The sequence below is a fragment of the Idiotropiscis lumnitzeri genome, chromosome 6, assembly GCF_059441095.1.
Source record: "Idiotropiscis lumnitzeri isolate Australia: NSW breed Sydney's pygmy pipehorse chromosome 6, RoL_Ilum_1.0, whole genome shotgun sequence".
Taxonomy (NCBI): Eukaryota; Metazoa; Chordata; class Actinopteri; order Syngnathiformes; family Syngnathidae; genus Idiotropiscis; species Idiotropiscis lumnitzeri.
The window spans coordinates 2444812-2470990 of NC_142396.1; the positions used below are offsets into that span (position 1 = coordinate 2444812).

General features: G+C 43.0%; 1 protein-coding gene across 9 annotated transcripts in view; it reads right to left on the reverse strand.

Moving 5' to 3' along the window:
* Positions 1–26179, reverse strand: part of LOC148334494 (unconventional myosin-IXAa-like) — a 74223-nt gene that overhangs the window by 31561 nt on the left and 16483 nt on the right. For 5 of the 9 annotated variants that reach the window (XM_088297444.1, XM_088297441.1, XM_088297439.1 and 2 more), the window contains 6 exons: positions 12306–12400; positions 12110–12172; positions 10449–10548; positions 8207–8260; positions 5128–5228; positions 3827–3953 (listed from right to left, as the gene is read on the reverse strand). In XM_088297444.1, the coding sequence (XP_088153570.1) occupies positions 3827–3953; positions 5128–5228; positions 8207–8260; positions 10449–10548; positions 12110–12172; positions 12306–12400 (540 nt within the window). The remainder of the gene's footprint in view (positions 1–3826; positions 3954–5127; positions 5229–8206; positions 8261–10448; positions 10549–12109; positions 12173–12305; positions 12401–26179) is intronic. The other 4 variants (XM_088297446.1, XM_088297438.1, XM_088297443.1 and 1 more) reach the window with 3 other exon arrangements.

Genomic DNA, 26179 nt, shown 5'->3' on the forward strand with positions numbered 1-26179 from the left:
GGCTAGATTGAGCTTTACATGACAGATAAGGCCGACTGGAAAACAATTGACTTCCTGTGGCCGTTGAGATAATAGACCTTGACTTTGAGGTTTTTAATGTATTAGACATTATTGCGTCTTTAAATAATTATTTTAAATAATTGCAAAAAAAGGGGGATTCATTATTATGTTATGAAAATTTAATATTTTACATATGGTATTTTTTTAACCACTTATTTTTGCATATTTCACAGAATTTCAGTAAGGATTAGGGTTTTAAATTAGGGTTTAAATCCAATGTTAAGGCTTCAAATTAGGTTGTGGTTTCAAATAAGATTTTAAGATTTCAAAGGGTTGGGGATCCAACAAAAGGTTTCAAATTGGGCTTTCTAACTGGAATTAAAGTTTCAGAATAGAGTTTCAAATCATGGTTAGGTTCTCAAACAAGAGCTATCATACTAAATTTGGGTTTCTAGTCTGGGTTAAGGTTTCAAATATGGGTTTTAAGACAGATCCTAGTTTTAAAAAGTACTATTTCAAACATGGATTTCAACCAGAGATTGAGATTCTAAAAATGTTTTTCTATTGTAATTGGCTTGTTGCGAATTCAGCTCGTATATGCAGTGGCCCACAGTTACTCATCCCTGACCAAGCAAGGAAACTCCTTCCCGCTTTCGGACTGGAGTATTGCTGGCGTGCGCCCACCAAACCGCAGACCAAACTTGGCGGTGCACCAGCCATGGATGACACCGCCGTAGTGGGAGAAGCAGATGTCAGAGGCCCACAACTCATCAAACCTCTGGGATTAGGAATAGTAGCACCAAACTGTGCGTGTGTGTGTGGGTGTGTGTGTGAGAGCATTATCAGACTTCATTTCACACTGCGGGCTAATCCCTGTGCAAGGAGCAAAGACCACTCTGGGTGCTGCAAAGCAATTGGTTGATATTTTCATGCATTAGTTGCTTGGTAGCACAGATCACAGTGCTAATCGCTTAATAAACACACACTTGTCAAAACTGATCCAAGGTCAGTGGTTTGAATGTACAACAAGTACATTCAATCAATTCCAACTTCAATGTTACAAGTTCTCAATGGTACTTGTTTAATTTTTATTAACATGTATAAACAATGATTTGAAAAAAATGGCATCACAATGGTTTACAATCATTTGAAAATCTGAATCAGAATTAGAATGCACTTTACTGTCATTGTACTCAGTGTACAACGGGTTTGGAGAGCTCCCCTCTTCAGTCAAATAAAACAAATAATTTAATTCAATGTATCAATTAAATTAATTTAAGATTAAATAAACAAAATATATATATATAATATAAATTAGAATTAATTATTATAAAATTATAAAATAAAAATAAATTATAAAAATATATAGGTTTATGTGTTTTTATGCTTATCAAATAAATGATAATAGATTTTTGTAAAGGTGGGTTTCACAGTGCAAATTCGATGTTTCAGGATTAGGGTTAAGATTTCAATTCATGATTTCCATCTTGAGATATAATTTTTAATACAAGGTTTAGGGCATCAAGGCAGGGTTAGAGTCTCAAACCTGAGTTAGGGATTCAATACAGTTTGAAGGTTTTAAAGCAGGGTTCGAAACCAGGGTTAGGATTTGCGAGTAGAGTTTCGATCTTGGGTTCAGGTTTAAATCAAGGTTTATTGTGTCGAACTTGGGTTAGGGTTTCAAAGTGCGTTTTAAAGACAGAGTTTGAATTTGCGGGTGGGGTGTCAAGAAAAGGTTAGGGTTTTAAACCCAAATTAGGATTTCAAAGTAGGGTTAGGATGTGGATTAGGGTATCAAGCATGGGCTGGGTTGCAAATAGAGGTTAAGTCTTAGAAAGTCAGTTCAGGATTTTCAGACCAGGTTGAGGTTGCAACCAAACTGGTATTAGGGTTTCAAGCGTTTTGGTTTCACATTAGGGTTGAAAATAAGGGTTAGGTTTCAAGAAAATATGAAGCAAACCTCGATATATTGTTCATTGTCACTTCAAATGTTTTCGTCCGACGGTTGTGTATGTTGGCAAGCGGGCGACATAGACGAGGAAGAGACGCGTGCAGTCAAAACATCCCCACAGACCCGTCGACAGAAATCTTCGGGACACTTCCGACAATGTTTACTCGGTCTCGTAAAAAACATGCCGGCCCGATGGAGCCACCAGGAAGCAACAGAAGTTTAAAAGCAGCCGCACTTTGGGTCTCAAATATGGGTTAGGGTTTCAAAGTAGGGCTCTCGAGCCAGGCTGGGAAAACGAACCCGCGTGGCACAAGAGGTCTAAAAATAGAAAGCACGCGCCGGGATCTTGTGTAAGTGCAAGGTGGTCTGTGTCAAGCACTTCTTGACTTCCAACGTCACCACAAGCTGTGCTTGGACCAAGAGAGTCAGACACGGCCACGGTTTTTGGGTAGAAGCCACACATTTGTGGGGTTATTAGGCTTCTCCGGTGGGCCATACATCACGGGATAGCACTGGAGGGAGATGGAAAAATGCAGCCAAAAGCAAAAAAATACAAAATAAAAAATAAAAAAGTGCTCACGAACGCACACAGTAAAACATTAGCTTTAGCCTCAACGTAACAGACATGCCATCCCAGAAAAAGCTAGCTGGCAGCTAGCGGAAAGAAGCTAATTTTACATTATTCAGGGCTCATTTTTCGCCAAACATCAGAAGCTGACGTCATTTCAATGCACCAAACAGAAGATCTTTTGTTGACAAAAAGTCGGTCGATAACAACCAAGAGCGCTATGGAGACAATGGGACTGGGAACAAAGACAGGAAGTAGCGCCAACCACCGAAGATGATGAAAGATTGCCACATTGGTTCAATGATCTGTGTTCATTTGACTGGAAAATTATTATTTACAAAATGTATTTTGGTTCCCCATGGGGGGGGGGACACGTGCGACCCTGGGGAACAACATTTCTTTGGGGGGGGGCCGTACCATAATAAAGTGTAATTGCACATCCAGTCCAGTAGATGGCAGTAGTGCTCTCCTTGCCCAATCGAGTGCAGCGAGTATTAGCTCTACGGTGTAAGTTTGTTTTGCAACAAAAATGCGATTATTTAGAGTTGCGGCGGAGAGTGGGTGATGGTGGGGGGGGCGCAAATTGTTTTCTTCTTGTTCGGGGGGCGGGGCGTAACAGAAAATAATTGAGAAGCACTGAACTAAATGCTCTTTCACTAGACATGACCCAGTCAGTGCCATTCATACATCAGAATAATTGCTTTGTGTGATCCGGAAAACATTTCTTAATAACAAAAAACAGCGCTGCGTTGCGCTAAATGTGCTGGTTGAAGCCATCCATTTTTTTTCCCGTACCAGTTACGTTGCACACTAACGCTGTTTCCTGTTGTCTATTGTTTAAGCATATCAGTCAAGAATTCACCTCACTTCTTGAATTGCTACTCCAAATTTTTAGAAAAGCACAGCTAGCATCTTGGGAGCTAGCGGAGATTCTGTAAAATCGTTCGCATTAGCCATTTCTTTCCAGGCTAGCAGCACAACATCGGCGAAAACCAACCTCCATGGACGACCAAATTCCTGGTGGACCCTTGGAATACAGTTGTTGTGTTCTACAACTTGACTCATGCAAAACTTGGCTACACCAATATCGCTAACAGCCGTTCAACGACAACTAATTTTTCAATTTTCTTTCATTTTACTCCAGTTTATCGCATCTGGACTAAAAGTCTTCACACTAATAGTCACTTTTCAAAAAAAAAAAATGTTGCAAAAAAAAATCCTAAAACTTTTGCAGTGTTAGTCTCTTGTGTGATGGCTAACTCTTTCAAGTAGCAAATTAGCACTGCACGCTAATAAAACACGCTCACCTCCAGCAGCTCCGAAACGATGGGAAGGATCTCGGGGTTGCAGATGTCGATGGAGTCGTCTCTGTAGGTCTTCTTCTTGTAACGGATGTTGCCCAGGTGGAGGATGGCCGACAGCAGCGAGAAAATCCTAGATGGAGATTATTAAAGTAAGTACCGGTAACAAGCGTCACAAAAAAATAGTCGTTGAAAAATGTGATGACCGTATTTTGGACCATGCGGCTAATATAACGGTGCGTTTTTTCTGTGTTTTTTTTTCACCAGTAGGGGCGCTCTATAGTTCAGAAAATACGCTAAATAAATCTGGATTTTTTTTTCTCTCTTGGGTCTGTTCTGTTTTAATGAGCAAAGTTGTTGCCGTGTTTAAAGGCACTCCTTTAAGAATCTGTTGATGTACCTTTATGTGCATTCACAGTACAAAATTGTTCTGTACATGCAGGAAACAACTTTTTTTTTCTGCATAGAAAACTGCGGCTTATAGCATAGTGCGGCTAGTGCGTTTTTTTTTTTGTTTATTTTTAATATTGCGGCTTATATGCGGTTGCACCTTATAGTCCCCAATACGGTAATCGCAATTAATTATGGAATTTCTTGAAATTAATTAGTTAAAAAATTTAATCACTTGACTGCACTAATAAATACATACATTTTACTCAACAGTTACTCAGTACTTATTTTTCCAATTCATACTTATAATAATAAGTAATTATTGAAGGACTACTTTTTTACTTTGAGTCATATCATTGGATTTATTCATTATTCATTCTTGTGGGATAAAGGGCTCATCTCACCACAAAATCCTAAACTCTTTGCCGCAACACCTTGAACCCGAAGTGTACATGTAGCAAGAATAGAGAATGTCTTGGTTTTGAGCATGTTTGGTCAGAGTTGACGACTGTCCAAGTGGCCCGAGCATCCTTTGATTCTTCTGTACGTAGCGCTCAAATGAAAAAAGATTGGGCACCCCTGGTCTATTGCAACACGTAGTCGCCAGCAATAATAAAAGAAGAACATCGCTTGCGTCACCGACCAAAACCCGATATCAAATCACTTTGAGTTACAGAGACGCGAGAGAGTTGAAAGATGAAGCAACAACACGTGATTGATTGTTCGCATCCTGCATCCAGTCGCCGTAGCGGCAACCGCTTTGTGCTGAGCTGGTAATAAGTTGCCACAAAAATGTTTTGCAGGCTCAATATCTGCAGATTCACTCTGGCATCTCAGAGCCAGCGGCAGCACACAATAACGCTGCGGTTCCCAGCTAAGTATTCCATAACCGCACACGTGACGGCGCTCGGCCTTACTGTTTGCGTGTGGCGGGAAGGAAGCCGACCATCTCCATCGCCAGCTGCAGACGCTCAAAGTCGTGTTTCAAGTCCTCGCCCTCCACGCTGAAGCAGTCCTGCTGGTATCACAAACACGCACAGGAAGACATGATGGTTTCTGTTTTTTTCTCTCTCCCCCCCCCCCATCCACGTGTCATTTTGCACAATACATCCACGACGAAATGGGAGAGCATTTGAACAGAGCAGGCCTGCGGGATCCGTATGCGGCAAAGTAAACAACTGAACTAAACATCGCCACACTTAACATCAGGCATGCACGTTCTTTCAATTTCAATTTTCGACACTCCAAAACGTGTTTTTCAACTTCTTAATAGTCACCCTATTAAGAATGTTTAACAGTGAAATGTGGCTTGTGTTCTGGGACGATATAACCCGCTTTGTCCATTTCCAAAAAGTTTTAACCTTTGACTTTTTGTGACACCTCCAACTATAAAACAACAAAAACAAGACGGAGAAAGGCCTTTTGTTGACAAAAGAATTCATTTCCGGATAACTGCATGGCTCGAGTTAAACAAGCAGTGCCTTTTTTTTTTTTTCATGACATTCCTCATTCACAATTCTTTTCTACCGACTGCAACACAAACTCTGTTTACAATAAAGTGTGAGATGCCGAAACCTTTACAAGTTCCAACGTGTTGGCATTTCTCTCCTTCACCATTGACATGACAAACGGAGATTAATTTTTTTCTTCCACTCAAAAACGGTGCTAATCTTAATCCAAAGTGATGCAATGGCGCCATCTACAGGAGGTCGTGAAAATGGCACGCAAACATGAATTTCACAGACAAGCTGGGCGCCTGCCCGTTGAAAAAGCAACTCGACAGTTAGATTAAATGTTTACAGACGAGAGCAATCAGATTATTCCCAATGGGATAATATGATTTTTGTTTTCAGCACCGCACAATCTGTCAAAAACTGGATCTGGTGGAGTGCTGATTCAGTTTTGATTCAAATACAAGACATGTATAGCATGTACGTACAGGTTGGGCAGGTCAGCATACTCCGCCCGCACACAAACAAAAATTCAAGGGCCAGCTCATGAAAACACAAGCAGCCTGGTCTTTCCATCCAAAACTCCTTCTTCCCCACATTGTTTCCTCTTGGCAAACAATCGAGACACTTTTCAAAGTGAAGGCTGCGCTCGGACCTCTGTGCCAAACAAACACAATGTGATACGTTTGTTTGCCAATACTTCGGTCAACATTATATTGGACAAACAAACTGGAGTCAAGTAAAGGCATAATTAGGTATTTATTTTGGACATATTTGAAAACAAAGACTTCTTTGAGTCTGCTGCATTATGCTGACATTGAAACGTCAGGAGTGCGTCTCCATCAGCTCAGCTCCCACCAAGCACTGCCATTCAATTCGGTTTCAAGCAGTGGCGGGCGCTCAAGGCCTTCAAGGCCTTCTCTGCTGGCCTAACATAATCAAGAAATGGTGATCATATTCTTCACAGTGATGCCATATTATATCTTAGCGTCGTGTTTTTAGGTGAGAATTTTTATCCAATCAAAATTCAGCTAGCTTGTGTCGCCAGGCAGATTTCGTAATACCAGTAGCACGCACTAGTCGTCCGAGGCCTTCAGACACAATCGTGCAGGCGTCTCTTCTGTGTGTGAGTGTGAGGGGTGTTTACAGTTTAATGGACAGTCGCGATAGCCAATCAGATCACGAGTTGATGACAGCGAGGCCTTCTCACAGCCTTACGCTGAAGGAGATAGATGCATTTTGTGATTGGATACTCACTCGTGAGGGAACGGTGCTATTCGGAGTCAACGGGCTAGAAAGTCGTAACTGGCGACTATCTGAAAATCTAAAATATATTTTTGCTTTTTTGGGAAAAGTGTGGATTCAATTGCAGATACACTTGCGAGGCCATTTTCAAGACGGCCCTTTCAAGAGAAGCTTGGTCGTCCAACACTCACTGAGTACTGTGTAAGCGTGTTTCTGTATATTATTTGTCCAGCCGTAGTGTCATAAATGATGCTATTATGAGGGGGATTTAGTCCGGTTGGACTAAGTAGGACTTGACCATGAATGATCTTAACTATGTTAGAATTTCCACCGCATCTATTTTTTTTAGATCGACTTAAAATACGTCCACCATTCCGTATCACTTTGAAGCAAATGACCAACACGAAATGACGGGCAGAAGAATTCAATGTTCTCCCGCCAGACGACAAAGAGTACATTTCCACTTTTTGTGACATTTTTTAGCTTTTTGCAAAGTAAAATATGTGCCTTGGCTAAAGAAAGGTTGGCAATGTGTCGCCATCGCGCCTTCTCTCACAAAACACTTCAGAATTCACTTCGAATTTGGACTGGACTGTTTGGCGGCAACTTTACAACTCATAACAATGAACATCCCCAGAGAAGTAAAATGAACAAAATGACAAAGAAAGTGTAATTGTTGACACGATCCAAAGAGCAAAAATTAGTGAAGCGAATGGAAACGTCTTGCACAACAAATGGACCAAACACTCAAGCAAGGAAGAGGGTTCAGGACTGAATCCGACAAAAACAAAGAGAAAGGACTCGGGCAAAAAATATGACACACACAAATAAAAATAATAATAAAAAAAAATATTTTGTGCAGTGTTGATCAAAAAAAAAAAAAAAAAAGTCCTGAACCCTCCCCGTTAAGACGGCGGCTTCCGGTTGTGACAGCATCAGCCTTCACCAGGCAAGATCGGTTAAAAGGGATTCTCGAGGGCTTCCCAATTGTGCATGCAAATCATAAGTGACAAAGAACCACTTTAGGATTCATATCGCTCTTTGTTTCTCATTTTAGGAGACATTATTAACCCTGACATACTGTTCTGGTCAAATTTGGATATTGTTGACCTGCATCAAAATGAACCAAAAAAAAAAAAACAATCTACGTGACGTGCACACAAAAAGTGAACAGTATGTAAAGGTTAAGATTTCCCGTCAAGTGGCAGCAGCGTCCAAGAGCGCGAGCAGCTGAGATCAGGCCGGGTCCACACACCCACACCGACGTGCGCACACGTACACGCAGGCGTTGTATACTGACCAGCTCGCTCTCATAGTAATTGTCCCAGTAGAGTTTGTGCGATTTCTTTGTCATCTGCAAGTGAGGCACAATGCGTTAGCGCCATCTCAAGCCAACGGGACAACGCCACTCGCTGGGGCAAAATCAAAACGACGACGACGACAGCAGACGGGCACAAATGAATTGCAAGCCTACGACCAGATGTGACCAAAATTTTGCAACCCCCAAAAAAGAATCGCACGGATTCGAATAGTACAGTTCCAACTATGGCCGCGTCCCCAAAAATATCAACACAGAGGAACCGCTCGATGGGAGAATGAAGCTTCAAATTTGCTTCCTGAACCATGCTTCATGTTGTATTTTTTTAACCCCTCTGGATGGCACGGTTGGTTTAAATAAAGAGTTTAAGAAATAGCAAGTCCGTGCATTTTCAGCCCAATGTTGAACCGAGAGTGACATCTACCGGAGTCCCAAAATACTACAACTGGTTCATGAGGCAGATTTGAAGCTTCATTTAGCCATCCCGACAGGTGATTAGAATTGCCTCACAGGAAGTAATGGAAATACAAATAATGAATTTCAGGGCGTAGTGGCTGATTTAAAGATGAGATGCCACGTGACGAACAATCAGTTAACCGTGACCTTTTTGTACGTCGATGCGAGTATAGCAAAGGCTGAATAAACCTTGATAATGATAATATGGTGATGACTCCAAATACATTTTGTTGAAACTGATCAGTCTGGAATAAATTAAAATAAATAAATAAATAAAAATAACAATAATTCGACTTTAATAATTCCACTGTAATCAAATTCCAACAATTGCTGATGAGATTAAAAAAAATGGTGGGAATGAATCAACTGTTTGGGAATGTAGATTAAAATGTAGCGCAAGACATATTTGGGATGCAACATGGAAACCGATGGCCAGAGAGGGACTTACACCAACGCGCTAGCAACCAAATCTGGAGGAACAGGCTAAATATGGATGAATATGTGCGCGTGTGTGTATGAGACAAACACTCAGGCGCACAAACATATTCGTCTGCCAGCGGTTACCAGGGAAACAGCGCCGCGTCGTAACAGGATGCAATTGGGGACATGCGGAAGGTCGTGTGGGGATTGCACGGAGTAACATGGGACGGGGAAGGTACTTCTTGTCGTGACATGGGAGACACCCCAAAAGATAAACATACATTTGTCTTTGTGGAGCCCTCCCTATGTGCGGGTGTTCAAAGATGGAATATGGCGCGCGCACACGCACACGCACACGCACACCGGGGGGAAGGGCTTGGAAGGATTCCGCTGATGCAACCAACAACACAGATTGCAGCAAGGTGCTCCAGTTGAGTAAACGAGAAGGAGTAAATACATTCCAGTGGAATTGAATGGACTAGGATGGGCGACAGGGATGAAAGAAGGAAGGAAGGAAGGAAAAAAGAAAGAAGGATTAAAAGGAAAGAAGGAAGGAACGAAGTATTACAAGGAAGGAAGGCGAGCTAGAAAGTGCACATGAAAGGAAAAAAAGAGAAGAAAGCACAAAAATAAGGAAGGACGGAAGGAATGAAAGAAGGGCAACAGGATAGAAAAATGAAGGAGGGACGACAAGAAGGGGAAAGCCAAGTATGACGAATGGAGCTGAAGGAAGGAAGGAAGACAGAGGAAGTGAGGAGGAATAAAAAAAACAAAACAATGCTGAAGTCAAGGACAATGTATAGCAGGTAAATGGTAAGGGACAAATAATTCGGGAGGAAGGAAGAAAAGAAGGTGAAAGGGAAAGGAGAGAAGCCAACAAGGAATGACGGAAGGAAAGAAGAAAGTGAAGTAAGGCGGGATTGATGGAGAAAGGAAAGCAAAGTTGAAGAGCCTAAGCAAAGGCCTGCTGCGAGGATATAAAGGAAGGCATAACTGAGAGAAAATGAAGGCGGAAGGAAGAAAAGAAGAAAGCAAAGATGAAAGGAAAGAAAATGCTAATCAGGAAGGAATGAAGTATAGAAGACATGAAAGAAGGTAGGGATTTAAGTGAGAAAGCGCTCAGAGAGGAGATAAGAAAGAAGAGAGCAAGGTAAAGCAGGTGCGGGGAAGGAAGAGAGACAAGAAGGAAGTCAGGAAGGAAGGCAGCAAAGAAGGACAAGTCAAAAGCGGAAGTCAAAAAGGAATGACGGAAGGAAAGAAGACACGTCACATGGGCTTGACCACGAAAGGAAAAGCAAAGATGAAGTCAAAGCGTAAGGAAGGCACGAAGGCGTTGGTGCGAACTGACCTGGTTGAGGTAGTGGTATTCCTCAGGTTTGAGCAGGTGGAAGGACTTGCGTTCCTCCTCGCTGGCTCCAGCCAGCAGGTAGTAAAACACGTGGTAGTTCCTACAAGAAGTCAGCAACTTCCATAAACACGTCGTCACGTCAACGAGCAGTTTCAACAATTGTTTCATCCGGGGAGGGACAAATTTCTTGCTGCCCAAACTTGGCCGCGTCATTTTCGAAGAAAATGTTAAGCTTACGTCAGTAAAATAGTTACATGTGACAAGACACAACTCCAAGATATCAAGTACCGATACCTCCAGTACTTCTGATATCTACATTTTCATTTAACACACTAAAAAAACAAATGTGGACAAAAGTTTCCTTTTTAATGCAGATGATAATTTGTTGAAATGTCAAACTGCTGCACTACTTTGGTATCGGTCTACTCCGTGAGGATCCGATACCTACAAATAAACCCGGTAAAAGCCTGATACCGAGACCTGGTATCGAATTCTGAATGATATCATGCTTTGAAATTAAAAATAATTTTTAATTTAAAAAATTTGAATGTTATCAAATTTAAAAAGAAAATTAATGTGAAATGTAACAAGATGTGACACTATTTTTTTTTTTTTAATTTGTCCAATTTCTGTGAGGGGACGCCAGCAAAATTAGTCTTCACCCTGATGAAGACAGTAAACAAACAAACAATGCTCAATCTTATAACATAAAAGGAAAGCAAAAATAAGGTGTTAAAACTCTTTCAAGATATCACACATTTGTTCAAATTAAAAAATAAATCACTAAAAATGGTTTAACGAGATTTCACCGCTCTTGTAAAAGAATATAAACCCATTGGGGCAAGTTTTTACTTTTACCCCACTATTTTTCACAAAATAAAAATGCATATTTTTATTTCTGTTGAGACAAACCATTTTTATGACTCGTAACTTCTACTACTAAAATACATTGAATATCAAACAACTACTTACTGTAGGAGCAGTAAACATTGGATAATTTCGCACTTTTATTGAAGAAATTTTCCACAAGATGAAAAGTTACTTTCGGTTAAGATACTTGTACTTTTACTCAACTAATTCACCGACCAATGACGCGTTTCATTTTAAATGTAAATGTAAAAATGTGTACAATGTCTAATTTCTCATTGACGACATTATTATTTGTGCAAACAAAAGAAAAAAAATCTTTCCAAGAGCAAAAGGGGGAGAGTTAGAGTAAAGTGCCTCCAGGCGGTCGCTGATGCTGAGAAAGTGCAGAGCGCTTCGGGATTGAGTTTCTTTTTCAAAGAAATATGGATCCGACATTTCATCTCCAAGACACCAAAGCGCGCGGCTCCGATTTCCACTTTGTGTGATATACGACTGCGCCACATCAGCCGAGGCGATGCAAGGACGTGCGGCGCAAATGAGGCCCCCACAAGGACGACAATAAGACCGACCCTGCTTGTGGCTATTTTGATCAACGCGAGATTGAAAAGACGAGAACCTGCTCAGCGTGACACCACGGCAAAATCCAAGCACAACAATCTTTTTTTTTTTTTGGGATGAGGATACAGATCTGGTAAAACAGCTCTCAGCTGGTTTCAAGCATCATCCAAGGGGGCGTGTCACTTGTCATGTGACACAAACAGAAAGTCACGCGGGTGATCCTCGTCTCTTACCTTTCATTATGCTCCTGGTAGACCAGACGGGATTTCTCCAGCAGGTACTTCTCCACATAAGCTCTGAAATCACACACATTTTTTAAGAATAAGGATGGTGGAGGGAGGTAACAAAGTACAAATACATTCCGACTGTATCTCAGTGGATTTTTCGGCTATTCGGTTTTAGTACTGAACATTGAAAGAGCGTACTGACCCTCTAACCGTGCCACCGGCTTGGTAGTTGACCTGAATGAACTTGCCGAAGCGGCTGGAGTTGTTGTTGTGGGCCGTCTTGGCGTTGCCGAAGGCCTGCGAGGAGAAGACAGAGAGAGCGCCACCGTCAGGTCGGTGATGACAAACAGCGCGTGTGAAATTAAACAAGCAAGTCAAAAAGGCAGTGATGGCTAGGCGCCAGCGCGATTCATTTTCAGCCTGGATGCGGGCGAGTGAAGAGGCTTCTGCTTGGGATGGAGTTTCAGTTTCTTTAAAAGGCTCCAAAAAATAACCAAAAAGTTACGAGGTTTGTTGCATGCTTTTTTTTTTTTTTGACAATATTTGCTGGCTGGCTCGGAAAGGTTGGTTAATATAGTAACAAATTTTGATTCAAAAGAAAATGATTTAAACGAAGCTTTTGTCGAGCAGAGCCAATAGGACTTAAAACACTTCCCTGGGGAACTCCACTCAAAATTGTGACAGAACGATTGTTACTTAGAACGAAGACTGGAGAAAAACAAATCTACACTGTAGAATAAAAGCGCTACTGCCACCTACTGGAGTGGATGTGCAATTACACTTTATTGTAATACGGCGGGGGGAAAAACACGTTCCCCAGGTTCACACACACGCCCCCGTCAGCATCGCCCCCGGTGGGGCCCGCCCCATTATTTGAGAAGCACTGACCTACAGGAAGTAAAAAGTTAAGAAAATATGCAGTTCCCACCAAATTATGTGAGTTTTTCCAACAAAAAAATAAGCAAAAAAATAAAGAATTTAGTTGTTGTTGTGATGTTGTCCAGACTGGGAATTCTATGAGCAACGAGTTCAAAGCTGTGGAAAGAAGCAACATTTTTTTTCTATTTGTGATGATGTAACTCGGGTCTTTTTAACAATTTCTTGAAAAAAAAAATCCATGTGCAGTTCATAAAGGTTTCACAATGTCAAGAGTTTGCCAACTAACGCTTATTTGTTTGTCAACGAGGAAAAAAAAGACCCACACAAAGCCATTGTTGACGATTAAACCGCAAAAAGCCTCTAAGAGTGTGTGTGTGTGTGTGCGCGCGAGAATTAAGCGAAAAATGCATGTGTGGTGTGCGTGTGTGTCTATGATGCTTTCTATGAACAGCATGGTGAGATTAATGAGCAGGCCCTCAAATTCGGTGTGATTTGCGGTCTGCTCCCGCTGTGACCACAACATAGCAAAACACACGTGTGTGTATGTGTGTCATGTAAGGTGAGAGCAATAAAAACAAAAAAACACAAACAACAAAAATGTAGACAGACTGTGAAACACAAAGCCCAAGAATATAAACAAGGAGGCATGCAACATTGTAGCGCAGGCACGTCAGATTCCGCCAGAACGTTCACGCCATATAATGATGGGCATCAAAAAGTAGCGGATAGTACAGTGAACGGCTCATTTATGCTTCCTCGGGGTCAATCAGACAATTGCACATGTTAAGATTCCATGTAGGTGCTAATGCAGAGCTCCGCACTGGCTGCAAAATGCTAATGTATGCTTCTCACGCCCCCCGTTTTTTCCCCGCCGTCATATTACATTCGCCACTTGTTTCTTCCCCTCCTGCTAAAAGTATTTTTTTTCCCACAGCCTAAGAGGAAACAAGCCATGTAATGCCATGACAGGATTTTGCTTGTTAGGTGGAGAGAGCGGAGGGGGCTTGCCGGTTAATTATCATGTTAGGATCTTCCTGTTAGCGTGGGGTGAAATGAAAAACTTCATTTTGTTCTTCCTTCCAGTACAGCAGCAGTATTTTCCCCTTCAGCTCCCAAAAACCTTTTGCTGACCTACATTCGGAAATACAGGTGGAAACATGCCAAATAGGCCACCGTTATCTTAGGTTTTGTTAGCTCGTCCGTTTCGTGGAGATTTAAAATGATGAAATGTCGACAGCTGCTTCAGTTAGCATATTTTCATCATTCTGTTCTCAAATTGTTGTGCGATTTAAGTGGTTCGGTGTATTAATTACAGTAGCATGTCAGGAGCTTCCTCAAAGCGGCTCAAATACAAAAACCTTCATACTGTTTGCCTCTGGCGCATTGTCTGCCTTTTACAAAACATCGGCTGACCTACTTACTGAGATAGATGTGTTAGCTTAGCATCTCTTAGCGGAGTTACTGCACCTGTATCACAGCTGAACCGAGGTGTCACAATAATTGTTTTTGTCTGATTTGCAGCGTCCCAGCAGATGAATTAATTATTTTAAGTGATTTGGGAGAAAATGGGAGGTCACTAGTTCTCAAAAATGGAAATAAATTAGCTGACCTACTTATGGAGATGGAGACCTGCTAAAGCAACTGTTAGCTAAGCATCCAATAATTGAACTATCATGGAAAACTGTGGAGTTTGAATAGTAAAATGCTGCAAGCTCTGACAACGCTTTTAGCAGATTAGCTATTTACTGGGTAAATGAATAAATAGATTTTTTTAGTTGCGGTTAGAAGCCAAATGGGAGCTGGTTAGTTAGCAAAGAAATAGCTTCCTCAAAGCGTGAAGGTAAAATCAGCTCCAAAACAGAATTTCCCCTCACAGCACTGCGCCTTTTCCCAAAATGGACCAAAAGAAAAAAATAGAACTTGACCTACTTTTGGGGAAAAAAAGGTAAGAAAAAACTGTTAGCTTTAGCTTTTGTGAGCTCATGTGCGCCACTCAAACCAACTGCTTCCGTTAATTTGTTTTAGTCTGAGATGGATTACTGATAGTTTTAGAGCCGGAACAGATGATCTGTTTTGTTTTTTGTTTTTTATTACAACTCTGATACTCCCGCTGAATCCGGCTTCTTACCAGGTTGACTTTGTCCCCACCTTTCAGCAACGAGTGAGACAAAAAAAAAATCCTCTATCTCCCCTTTTATCTGCGCCAACATTAACTAGCTTCTTGCAAACCCTATGCGTGATTGACAAGCTGTTACCGTGGCAACATGTCCGTGCCCAAATATGGTCAACGTGCCAGAATGGCACAACAGGACCAGAACGGATTTGTCCATTCCCATAAACAGCCCAGTGCTCATTTTAAACGCTTATAAAGACTTCTCTGCGCATTCTTTCTGTTGTATTCTTCATGGGATGATCCCTCTATTGGAGAAAAAAAAACTGTGACGCTGAAGACGATACCTTGGGCGTAAGCGACAAGTCGGGGAAATAAGTTGATGCAACGTTTGGTTATCCCCGGAATCGAACCCAATTGGCACACATTCAATTAGAGCTGCGCTTTCTTCCCCATTTATGAAAGACCACTCCTTGCTTTTGAAATGTCAGCCTGCCGTTGACGTCATTTACTGGCTGAACATTTAGTGCAGTCTTTAAACGCAAACGCGATCATCTTTCCTCTCGCCTACTGTTTACGAGCTCACCAACAATTCGTCTCCTTTTGCCACCAATTAAAAACGGTGTTGTCGTTGAATTCTTTATCTAATAAATCCCGGGGCAGCTTATTATTCATTTGTGAGGGGTAAGTTTCCAACTCAGTAAAAATGTCTGTAAAAGATAGACTTGCATTGTTTTGGAGTGGAAGAACATCCACCAGATCGAGGGAAAGAAATGGTGGAAAAAGGGGAAAAAAAACAATAAATAAATAAATAAATCAGGGTGCTGGACTGCAACCCTGAAAAGTGTGATTCGCCATCTTTCTTTACAACCGCGTGACTTTTACAATGCGGCGTGACACATTTGTTCATCTTTCACACAAGTGTCTGGCTCTTGACACGTATGAGCTTTAAGCCCGCAACGCCTTCCAAGCGACCGTTTTCTCCAGGGCTGGTTCTCATGTTTTGTCATGTCACGTCAGCTAGATAAAAAAAAAATGGCCCTCACATTCGCACCTAACAATTTAGTCTGAAAGCCAAAGGACTGAAATTGGTGAAAAGGAGCCTTCGATCGCAAAATGACCAAAGACAACAAACACTCCGAGTTACTTTGAAGTCTTTCACAAACACCGACCTGACACGCGCACCTCTCTCACCCTCCACCTCCATTAATGGTAGTTGTCACCGTGTTAGACTACATCTGGATCTCATTTGTCTCGGGAACAACTCAACTCAAAGGAACCGGCAGGCGGGTTGGGGGTGAGACCAGCTCAAGTGAGAGGGGAAGAGCGGGAACGTGCAATAAGGATGAGCAGACAGGAAAGTAATTATTCACATTTATTTTCTGCAACACTTCTCATAGATGTGAATATGCTTCATGGAGTTAAACTGAAAAAAAAAAATCCCAAAATATAATATATAAAAAAATACAAATAAATAAATACATATATATATATATATTGACGAGGTCTTTCTTTGGCAGTTGGGACTCTTCCTCCGGGTTGGGGCGGGAAGAGGTGAGGGAAATGAGGCGGGGGTGTGTAGATGGAGGGGGTTTGCAGCTCCTGCGGATGATGGCGAGCCGGGTTTGTGGGTCCAGCGGGGTGGCAGGTTGGGGGAGGGCAGAGCCAAGTTTGGCCTGCTCGTCTGCAAGGTCGTTGCCCGGGAGGTTGCAGTGTCCCGGGACCCAGATCAGCCGAATGCTCTTGGAGGAGGGGAAGGCCGCAATTGAGGTGTTGAGGGAAAGGAGGGATGGGTCAGACAGGTTAGGGTGTGAGAGAGCTTGAAGGAGTGACTTGCAGTCTGTGATGATGGAGGCTGAGAACCAGTCGTCGTTCTGCTCGAGCCAAGAGATGGCCGCGATCAGGGCAGTCTTCTCTGCCTGAAAAGAGCTGCTAAAGGTTCCAGTAGGCACGTGCCAGGAGTGGATCACTGTGTTGCCTCTAAAGACGACCACTCCGGCTCCTCCGTTCTCCGTACCGTTGAGGGTGGAGCCATCAGTGAAGATCTGCAGGTCTGTTGGGCCCTCAGCCGCAATTGTTACCTCTGCAGAGGCGAGTTGTTGGGCGGGGGATGTGGACTTTAGGATGTGGGTGAAGTGGATAGATGGCGGTGGGGGCAGTGGCCACGGAATATTAGGGTTATGTACATGATCCGGGTCCGCTGGAGTGAGGTTTAGAGAGGATAGAATAGGAGTGGTAGTGTTCCTCCAGTCATCTCTTGGGCAGTGCTTTTCCAGAAACATTCTCCTGTCGTCGTTGGGGGGGAGGTGGAACCATTCATCAGCTTTCCTAAGGCTGGCAAGCTGAAGTCGGGAAGAAAGCGGTAGAAGCTGGGCTTCATGGAGGACAGCGTCGATGGGAGCAGATCGGAGTTGGCCCGTAATTGCTCGAGATGCGTCCGATTGTGCCCTCTCCAATTTTTGGATGTTAGTTTTGGAAGTCCAAGTCTGCTGTTGTCATGGCGACCCCTGGAGAGCATTTTTTTTTTTAGAGATTTAAAATATCTGTGTACTAGCCAGGACATCGCATGGAGGGTGTTAGCATTGGTGTTAACGCAGAAGAGTGCTGTTAGCGTTTAACAATGGTGAGCGGTCAAGGTCATCAAGGCCTTCTCTGCTGGCCTAACATAATCCAAAAAAAAAAAGATTATATTCTTCTCATTGATGTCATATTATATCCTAGTGTTGTATTTTTGAGTGAGAGTTTTTATCCAATCAGAATTCAGCTCGCTCGTGTTGCCAGGCAGATTTCACGATACCCGTTGCGACAGTTGCGATAGCCAATCAGATCACGAGTTGGTTCCAGTGAGCCTTCTCGCTGTAGGTGACGAAAGTTTAATCGATTATTTCAATCATCCTTAATGAAGAAATCGAAAATTGCTAATCCATGTGATCGTATATGAATCCGTAACGGCCGATCTCATTCACGGATGATCGAAATCTATGGCATAAAACCCTGATCGTAAAACTCCTGCTCAGGGCAAACCACTCCAAATCTCACAACTTAAAATAAAATAAAAATCCTTTTAGAATTTATGATAAAAACACGGTGAACTGAGTGCGATTTTGGCCAACAAGTGCACTTTGCAATTTCATCGTCTCTGGTGTCCAAAAATCAACTTCTCAGCATCCAAAGCAAATAGCTGCAGCTTGGCCGGAGAGTCGGGCGGCAACTCCGGAACTCGGCGCTCGAGACGAGAGCCAAAATGGAAGGACTTTTGGAATTGCGGCCCCGCGTCTCAGCGCATGGAAGCGCCGTGTTGGAAGCATGAAGGTGACTTAATTACGGCGCAATACCAACAGCGCATTTGTTAAGACATTTCATCAAGACAGAGATGCGTTTCCTCTCGTCTTCCATGACAAACTATGTGGAGCATTGCCTCGGCATCCATTATTTCCTCCTTCCCATCCCTTTGACATGTTTCAAAACATCTTTGCAAAACTGATGGATTGTTTTGAACTGAAAGGAGAAGAATGCCAAAGAGGCCTTTGCAACCCTTGGCAGAAAAAGTTTGCCACCTCTCCCCACCCTGTTTTACAAGGTGACCGTGAGGGGGTGAGTAGACCGCCGCCTGCAGGGTTAGTCGCACTTGAGTCGCTATTAGCGGCCTCCTTGGCATTGCGCTCAGCAAAAGTGGGGCACTGGGTTGGTGAAAATGACTCCATCATGTCTCTCTCCCTCTCCCTCTCCCCCCGCCTGGAACCTTTTCAAAATTCAGGCGCCTAAAGCCCGTTTTTCACCTCCACTTTCACTTGGTTTGAAGCGCCTAATTTGGGATTATTTTTTATATATTCAGGTGTCCTTCAAATATGAATTCCTGCAAGAGATATTGTCCCCAACTCCTTCTGAAATTTGGTGGTGTACAAGGACAGAGCCCTGCTACAACTAGTGGGAATAAACAAAAAACGATTGACAACAACTAAAAATTGGTCATAATAACCCATATTACTTGGAATAAATATGCCACAAACGTCTAACTTTTGCTAACAACTCAGGCTAAAACTATCTCCTCCCCAACATACGAGTCTTTTCAAAGTCGTCTTACAAGATAAGCATTAAAAAAAACAAAAACAATTGTGACCAAGACTCTCCGTCACTTCCGCTAACAACCCAGGCTAAACTTACAAAATCCCTTCAAACATAGCTTACAAGGTTTCCTTTAAAAATAAATAGTTTACAGATGAGTTTTTTTTTTTTTTTTAAATGCCAGTGCTTTCCTTTTCCCGATACAAAACATGCCTTCAAACGTTTTAGTGTCTTAATCGCGGGACTTTGCAGTCATCAGTGATCTTTTTATTTGCACATAAAAATCTAATGAATACATTTTCAATTATTGCTGACACTGATTACTCGGATTACCAAATTACTGCCGAAATATAAATAGACAATGTAAATGGAAATGCCCATTATTTAAAATAAAGAGTCAAAAACGAGAACGGTTTAGTAAGGAGATTAAATCATGAAATGATTAACTTCATGGTCCCCCACAACAGAGTGGTGGGGGGGTTGCAACACATATGAAGATTAAGCAGCTTTGAATTTCAAATGAAAGCCAAAACAGTTGCCTATCTATTCCAGCAGGAGGATTTAGCATGATTAACATGAGGCCAGCATGCACACAAAGGCCCGAGGCGCAAGAAAAACAAAACAAACAAAAAAAACATTGTCACACACATTAGCACCTCCACTCCTACATTGTATTCGTAATACTAAAAAGAAAACTACAACTCGAAGGAAAGAATTCAACAGTTTTCGCATGTTGAGTTCACGCGCCCACGCTCACTGACCTTGCGCTCTTTCCGTGTGCGCATCCTAGCCACCAGAGGGCAGTAAAACACCGTCATATAAACCATACACGAAGAAGAGTTTCACCCATAAGTGACTCAGGAAGCCGACTCCGTCTGTGGCCTTTTGCATTGTCCGCTAGTTAGCATTAAACAAGCTGCCTTAGAAATGATGCGTTTGGTTAAATACACAACTTGTTTGAACTTCAAATGGGAAGGGCAGCAAACAGCTTGAAGCAAGGCACTCAGCCGGTTCCCCAGCTGCGACTCGTTGTGAAGTTTGCTGCCACTATTGAAATGGCATCAAAATCAACGTTATCACAAAACGTTCCCCTCGATGTAGGGTGCCCAGAGGGTCACTATGGCCTCCCCGGACCACCACGTAGCGCCGCCCCTGTCGATTGCGGCGAGTAACACCTGATATCAATGTGTGACAACCGCATCTTTGTAACATGTCAACAACCTTTCCTGAATTTGCTCCTCTTATGAGGTTTGTTGCAGTTCTCAAGAGGCTGATGATCCCACTTAGCTGGAGGCAAACCTCTGGGGAGAGAATATGCAGAATGTCACAATTAAAATGAAGCGTCATATTATCTCCTAGCGAGGATTTTTTAGGTTAGAGTTTTTATCCAATCAGAATTCAGCTAGCTCATGTTGCCAGGCAGATTTCATAACATCAGTAGAGTAATGAAGTCGGACTAAGTAGGACTGCACCAAAGTGTGAAATGCACGGCCCGCCACCGCTCGAGAGGAAGTTGCCGAAACGCCAGTCGTAGCGCGACTGGAAGACCACTTGCATAGATTGAGTTTGTCCAACCGGCCCAGATGGCTTCTTTGCGGCTCATGTTTGTAATCGCATTTGCTTCTGATGGCGGCGACGCCACATTAAGACGCTGCGATTGAATCAGGCCCATTTAGAACATCAGACCACTTGCGCTCGAGCTCGTTACGCGCCTACACCGCGACATGTGTACTTCCGTCGCTTGGTCCAAAGACGAGCAAAAACTCCTTTGTGGTGCGACGCCGCATCGATGAAAGCCAAAATTTCCAGCTTGTTTTGCAGTCAGCCTCACAATTTGTAACCTTCTTTTTGTTTAGTTTTTTCTTTTACGAACAACTAATCCACAGTACAACAAACAATGGTGACTGGGTTTGCCGTCTTTTAACCTCAAACCAGGACAAGATGAAAACTGAATGCTTGCAAAAATAAATAAATAAATTGAAATGAAATAAAATAAAAAGAATTTGGCATGTTGAATCATCCTGGCCACAGCGTTTTATAGACCAGCGTCAAGTGACGATGAAAGGTTCAAGCTTTTATTTTGGCCTTGAGCGCAATTTGACTCTTTTAGCTCCGTTTAACTTATGGTTAACATCATGACTAATCCTCTTACAGGCTCAATCAATTCTATTCATCAGTCTGACCGCACGACAATCTAAATATAGAACAACATTAAACACTTTATCAGTGCCCAAAGTGGGGGAAATTCCCGTGAAACAAGATCAAGAATACTAACTGCATCGAAAAAAAAATATCTAAAAATAAGTAGAGTAATGACAGATGCGATTGGCCAACTAGAAATGAATAGAGACTACAAAACACGAGTGAATGTGAGACAAAGGACAGTGCGATGCGCTGCGATGCGGAGGCGGGCGCGTGTGACCCCGGGGAACATGCTTTTTTTTTACGTTGTACTACAATAAAGTGTAATTGCACCTCCACTCCAGTAGTTGGCAGTGGCGCTCTCCTTGGTCTGTTTCACATGTGACTGTGGGGGATTTTAATAATGAACTCGATTCAAATCTTGCTTGCCGTTTGAAAATTTAAAACGTCTCCTTTAAGCGGTGACACTCGAGTCCATAACCAAGACGTCCTAGCATACCCGATGCTAGCGTTAGTCTGAAATCTGTAGTCGGACCGGGTTCTACCTTGTAGTCAAGACAAAACCCAAGACCCAGAATATGCAGTCACATGTCAACGACTTTAAAATGTGTGACTTCGGGGCATGGCGACATACTGGGTCCATCTAGGCTGCGTACGGGCCAACGATGAGAGCCCATTGTGACCAGCTGTCTGCTGTCCAAACTGCAAAGTGTCCTCGGCGTTTTCCTGAGAGAGGAAAGCAGGAATGCACCCGCGAAGGACAGAACGTGAAGACGATAATCCAGCAAACAGATGTTTGAGAGATCATGGAAGAATGCTGGCTTGCCCAGAGGACACGGATTACCGGCGTGGAAGCGCAAACAGGAACTCACAAGGGCGCATCCGTGACGGCTCGTCAACACGTAGCAACATCGAGTGAAGATTGAGAGAGAATTGTCGAACGCAAACAGTCGCACAAATACAGGAAGAGCAACGCTAACCGTATAGTGGCAGGGATCGAGCGAACGACTCAAGCTGAAAGACCCAAACGGAGCAGAAGTGCCATGAAGGATGGCGGCGGACGAGGTCCTTTCCTTTTGTCTCGGGTGAGCGAGTTCAACTGTTCTGCGGCTGTAACTGCACACCGAGTTCCAGACTGACAACTTGAAAGCGAGGAGCTGTCTTCCATCCGGGCCTATTTGAGGCCGTCTACACCTTCTGGAGCTCGAACACACTCAAGGAATCAAAGTCTTAAAAATAAAAAAAGACGTCGAGGAGCGGAGGCACTACCTGGAACCATCCATCAGCCACGGCAGACAGGTCCCGTCCCTCAGGGGCCTGCTTTAGTGCACCGAGGACATCTGGATGGGAAGCATCTGCTGAAGGGGGCTGGGTACGGGGTTTAGGGGAGGGGTCTGCGGTAGGCTTCCGCGGGAGGCCACAACAACACCGCAACGGGCTGTCATCTGGACCCGTCTAGCACCACGCAATTTGGGTTGGCAGCCGATTGGTGGAGAACCAGGAAGCAGCTGTTATGAGTCAAGATCCTTTTCCTAACGTTTGTAAACAACACAAGCCAAGGACATTCCAGATCGTACAAACGGGACCGACTACCACTGGCCTGGAATAAAACGAAAAGGTCCCGATCTCTATCAATTTACGACCAGCCCAAAAAAATCTCCGTTAGGCCAATAAATTAAGTGGATGCGGCCGCACCGAGAAGCTCGTGCAAAAACCAAACGGCATCATTGGGTCTTTGGGAAGCATTTTCTCCCGGGCTAGCATGAAATGTTTGTTTGTGTTGTCCTTGTGTTGTTTTGCGAAACGTCTGTGCCGTTAATCCGTGCAAGAGAAAAAAAAAGCAATTCGAGTGCTTTGGAGCAACACGTATTTGAGCACAAAAAAAAAATGCAAATTGCAGCCAACATTGTGACTCTCTTGGAAGCTTTTGACCTCATGCATTTTTTCTTTTCAGTTGACACTACGCATTCACATGAGAAGAAGAAAGGAGGGTTAAAAATCATCGTTCAAATCATTTTTCACATTCACCCTCCCTTGATAAAAAAACATTTGGCGATTCGTTTACTAGGAGTGCAATTGAACTTTTTGCCACCTGGAAGCAGTGGTGGGCGGTCAAGGCCGTCAAGGCCTTCTCTGCTGGCCTAACAAAATCAAGAAATCACGATCATATTCTTCACGTTGATGTCATATTATATCCGAGTGGAGTATTTTTAGTGAGAGTTTTTACCCAATCAGAATTCAGCTAGCTCGTGTTGCCAGGCAGATTTCATGATACCAGTAGCACGTACTATTCGTCCGAGGCCTTCGGATACAATCGTGCCGGCGTCTCTTCTGTGTCTCCCCCTCAAAATCGAACCACAGAAACAAAGATCACACTGACATTGACCCTCGCAATGACATTGACGTCTGACCCTCAGCAACGAATCATTTCTTCCAACAGCGCCTAAGTGAAGGCATCACTTACACATGACAATAAGAGTAATAGTCCGACACAAACACCTGATGCCTCGGCACGCATCTGTTACCAGTTTGGGGGTGTAACCAGGCAAAGGACTTGAAAAGCACCAACGTCTAATTATGAGCAACAGTTTGAGGGCCGATACAGAAAGCGATTATTCGTGGTCGATAACCGATATTTGAAGCCGATATTCATTTATTGAAAAAAAGGGGTTAAAATTTTGAAAACTAAAAACTCCAAAACCCAACTTATTTTAAATGCCTTGAAGCACATGTTTATAAAACAACTTGAGTAATTTACAACAGGTTAAAGCGTTTTTCGATCTTAGAAATTAGACGACGTAGTTTTAAAAGTCTAATGAAATGTGCACAGAGCTCCCAGGCTCAGTGTTTTGTTCAATGAAAAAAAACATCTCTTTAAAGTTTACCACGGAAAATAGTTTTCTTTTCGTTGTGAGTTGTAGTTGACTGACATTTATTCAAATTTCGGCAAAGACTCTTTCCTTTCCTTCCTCTGCTTGCAGGACCTCTCCCCCGTAGTGCGTCTGACTCGAGGTGAAAAAGCAAACAGGCATTTTACTGCTGTTTGGCTGCTACCCACACCACAAGAAACCGATCAGATGGTGCTGTGGGCGGGGCAATCTGCTTCTGCACGCAGGGCCACCAGCACAGCTTCAGCGAGCCAAAATAAACCGGCTTTTAATTCATCGGCCTTGAAAGTTAAAAAAAGGCCAATGCCGATAATCTGCAAAATACCAAAATATCGACCCCGATAATCAGCCCGGCCGATAATCCGTCTATCGCAAGTAATTATTTATCCAAAACCTGTGAGAGGCAGGTAATACAAACACTCAAAGTGCTGTCGTTCCGCTTGACTCCACAATCACCGACCGAGTCTGCGGCTTGGCTGATCTCGTGCTTTACATAAATGTAAGGATCTGTGAGTGGGAATTATGACACGTACGATTGTAGCCACTGATTGCTTCTGAGCAGATAAGAAAGAAAAAATATTAACGCACAGGATAATACCTCCGAATTATTTTTGACAGACTGGCCGATGCTGATGTTGTTAAAGGGGTAAAATGTTCCAATTTGTCACGATTATCGTCGCGTAACGATTTAACCAGAATAGATGCGTACCTCGGCTTTGGAATGATTGTAATTGAGAAAGAATTCATGAGTCATTTCGATTTTTTTGACGACTGAAGCAGCGGCGCTGGAAGCCGACAGCTGCGTTCACGTTTTCCAGATGACGAAGCGTACAGACCAAACGGGACGGACTGCGAGTCAACATGCACAGCTGCATGCGGACAAGATGCTGACAGGATGTCGCAAGCCTCACAACTACAGAGAGAATTTAAAAAAAAAAAAAAAAAAAGAAAACGAGGTCCCGAGTTCACTGGGTCACGTCTGTCCAGCTGCAAATGACACAAATCCAAGTCGTTTCACCAAACGTTCCCCAATGATATTTCATAATCCATAATCCATTATTGATTTTCTAATCCACGGCGGATTTGGCGACATTTCATGATTCATTTCTTTATTTATTTTTGTTCCATCAACGCAGAGATTGGGGCAAACTCGGTTTGTAGGTCATGTCACATAAGAATGTCATACGTGCTAAATATAGGACGCGGGCGGGTTCTAATCTGTTTCGTACCTCCGCCCACGAGCGGCGGCATTCCCAGGCCAAAAGGAATAACCTGCTACCTTCTCTTCGGATTTCATCGGGGCTTTTGTCACCTCCACGTCTAATTTCGAGCATATGAGCAGGAAGTGGAGCCCGCCGGGGATGAGAGTGAGGCAGCTGCTCGGCGGCGGGACTGCTGGGAATTCCCGACGGAATCGAGCCCAATGGCCGTTTTTGCTTTTGTTTGCGCAGTGGCATGACAAGATGATATGGCAGTTGAACAGAAGGATACACTTTGGAAGCATCTTGTCGCCCTGTTCTGCATTCCAGTTAACCCCCCCCCCCCACAGCCAACACCCCGTGGCCACTCATTTCTTAAAAAAAAACAAAAAAAAAAGTGTTTTCATTTTTTCTTTGTGTGTTTGATGGTTTGTGTCGTTGCTGGGTTGACAAACCCACTCGCTGGGTAGCAAATTGGGTTACTCTAATCCCGTGGTGTCAAACATACGGCCAGCGGGCCAGATCAGGCCCAAAAATGGGTTTAATCCGGCCCGAGAGAAGATTTGGTCAAGTATAAAAATAAATATGCAACCGTCCCAAATTTGTCCCCAAAAAAACAAAACAAACGTACTCCATAAACATTCTAAGACTGGTAACAGCAAGACAGCATGCAAATAGCGATAATCTGCGTAATATTCACGTTAATTAAACAAATGTTGTATATCATGTTTTTACTGGTCCGGCCCACATGTTTTTCCTCCGTGAGCTAAAATAAGTTTGACACACATAAAGG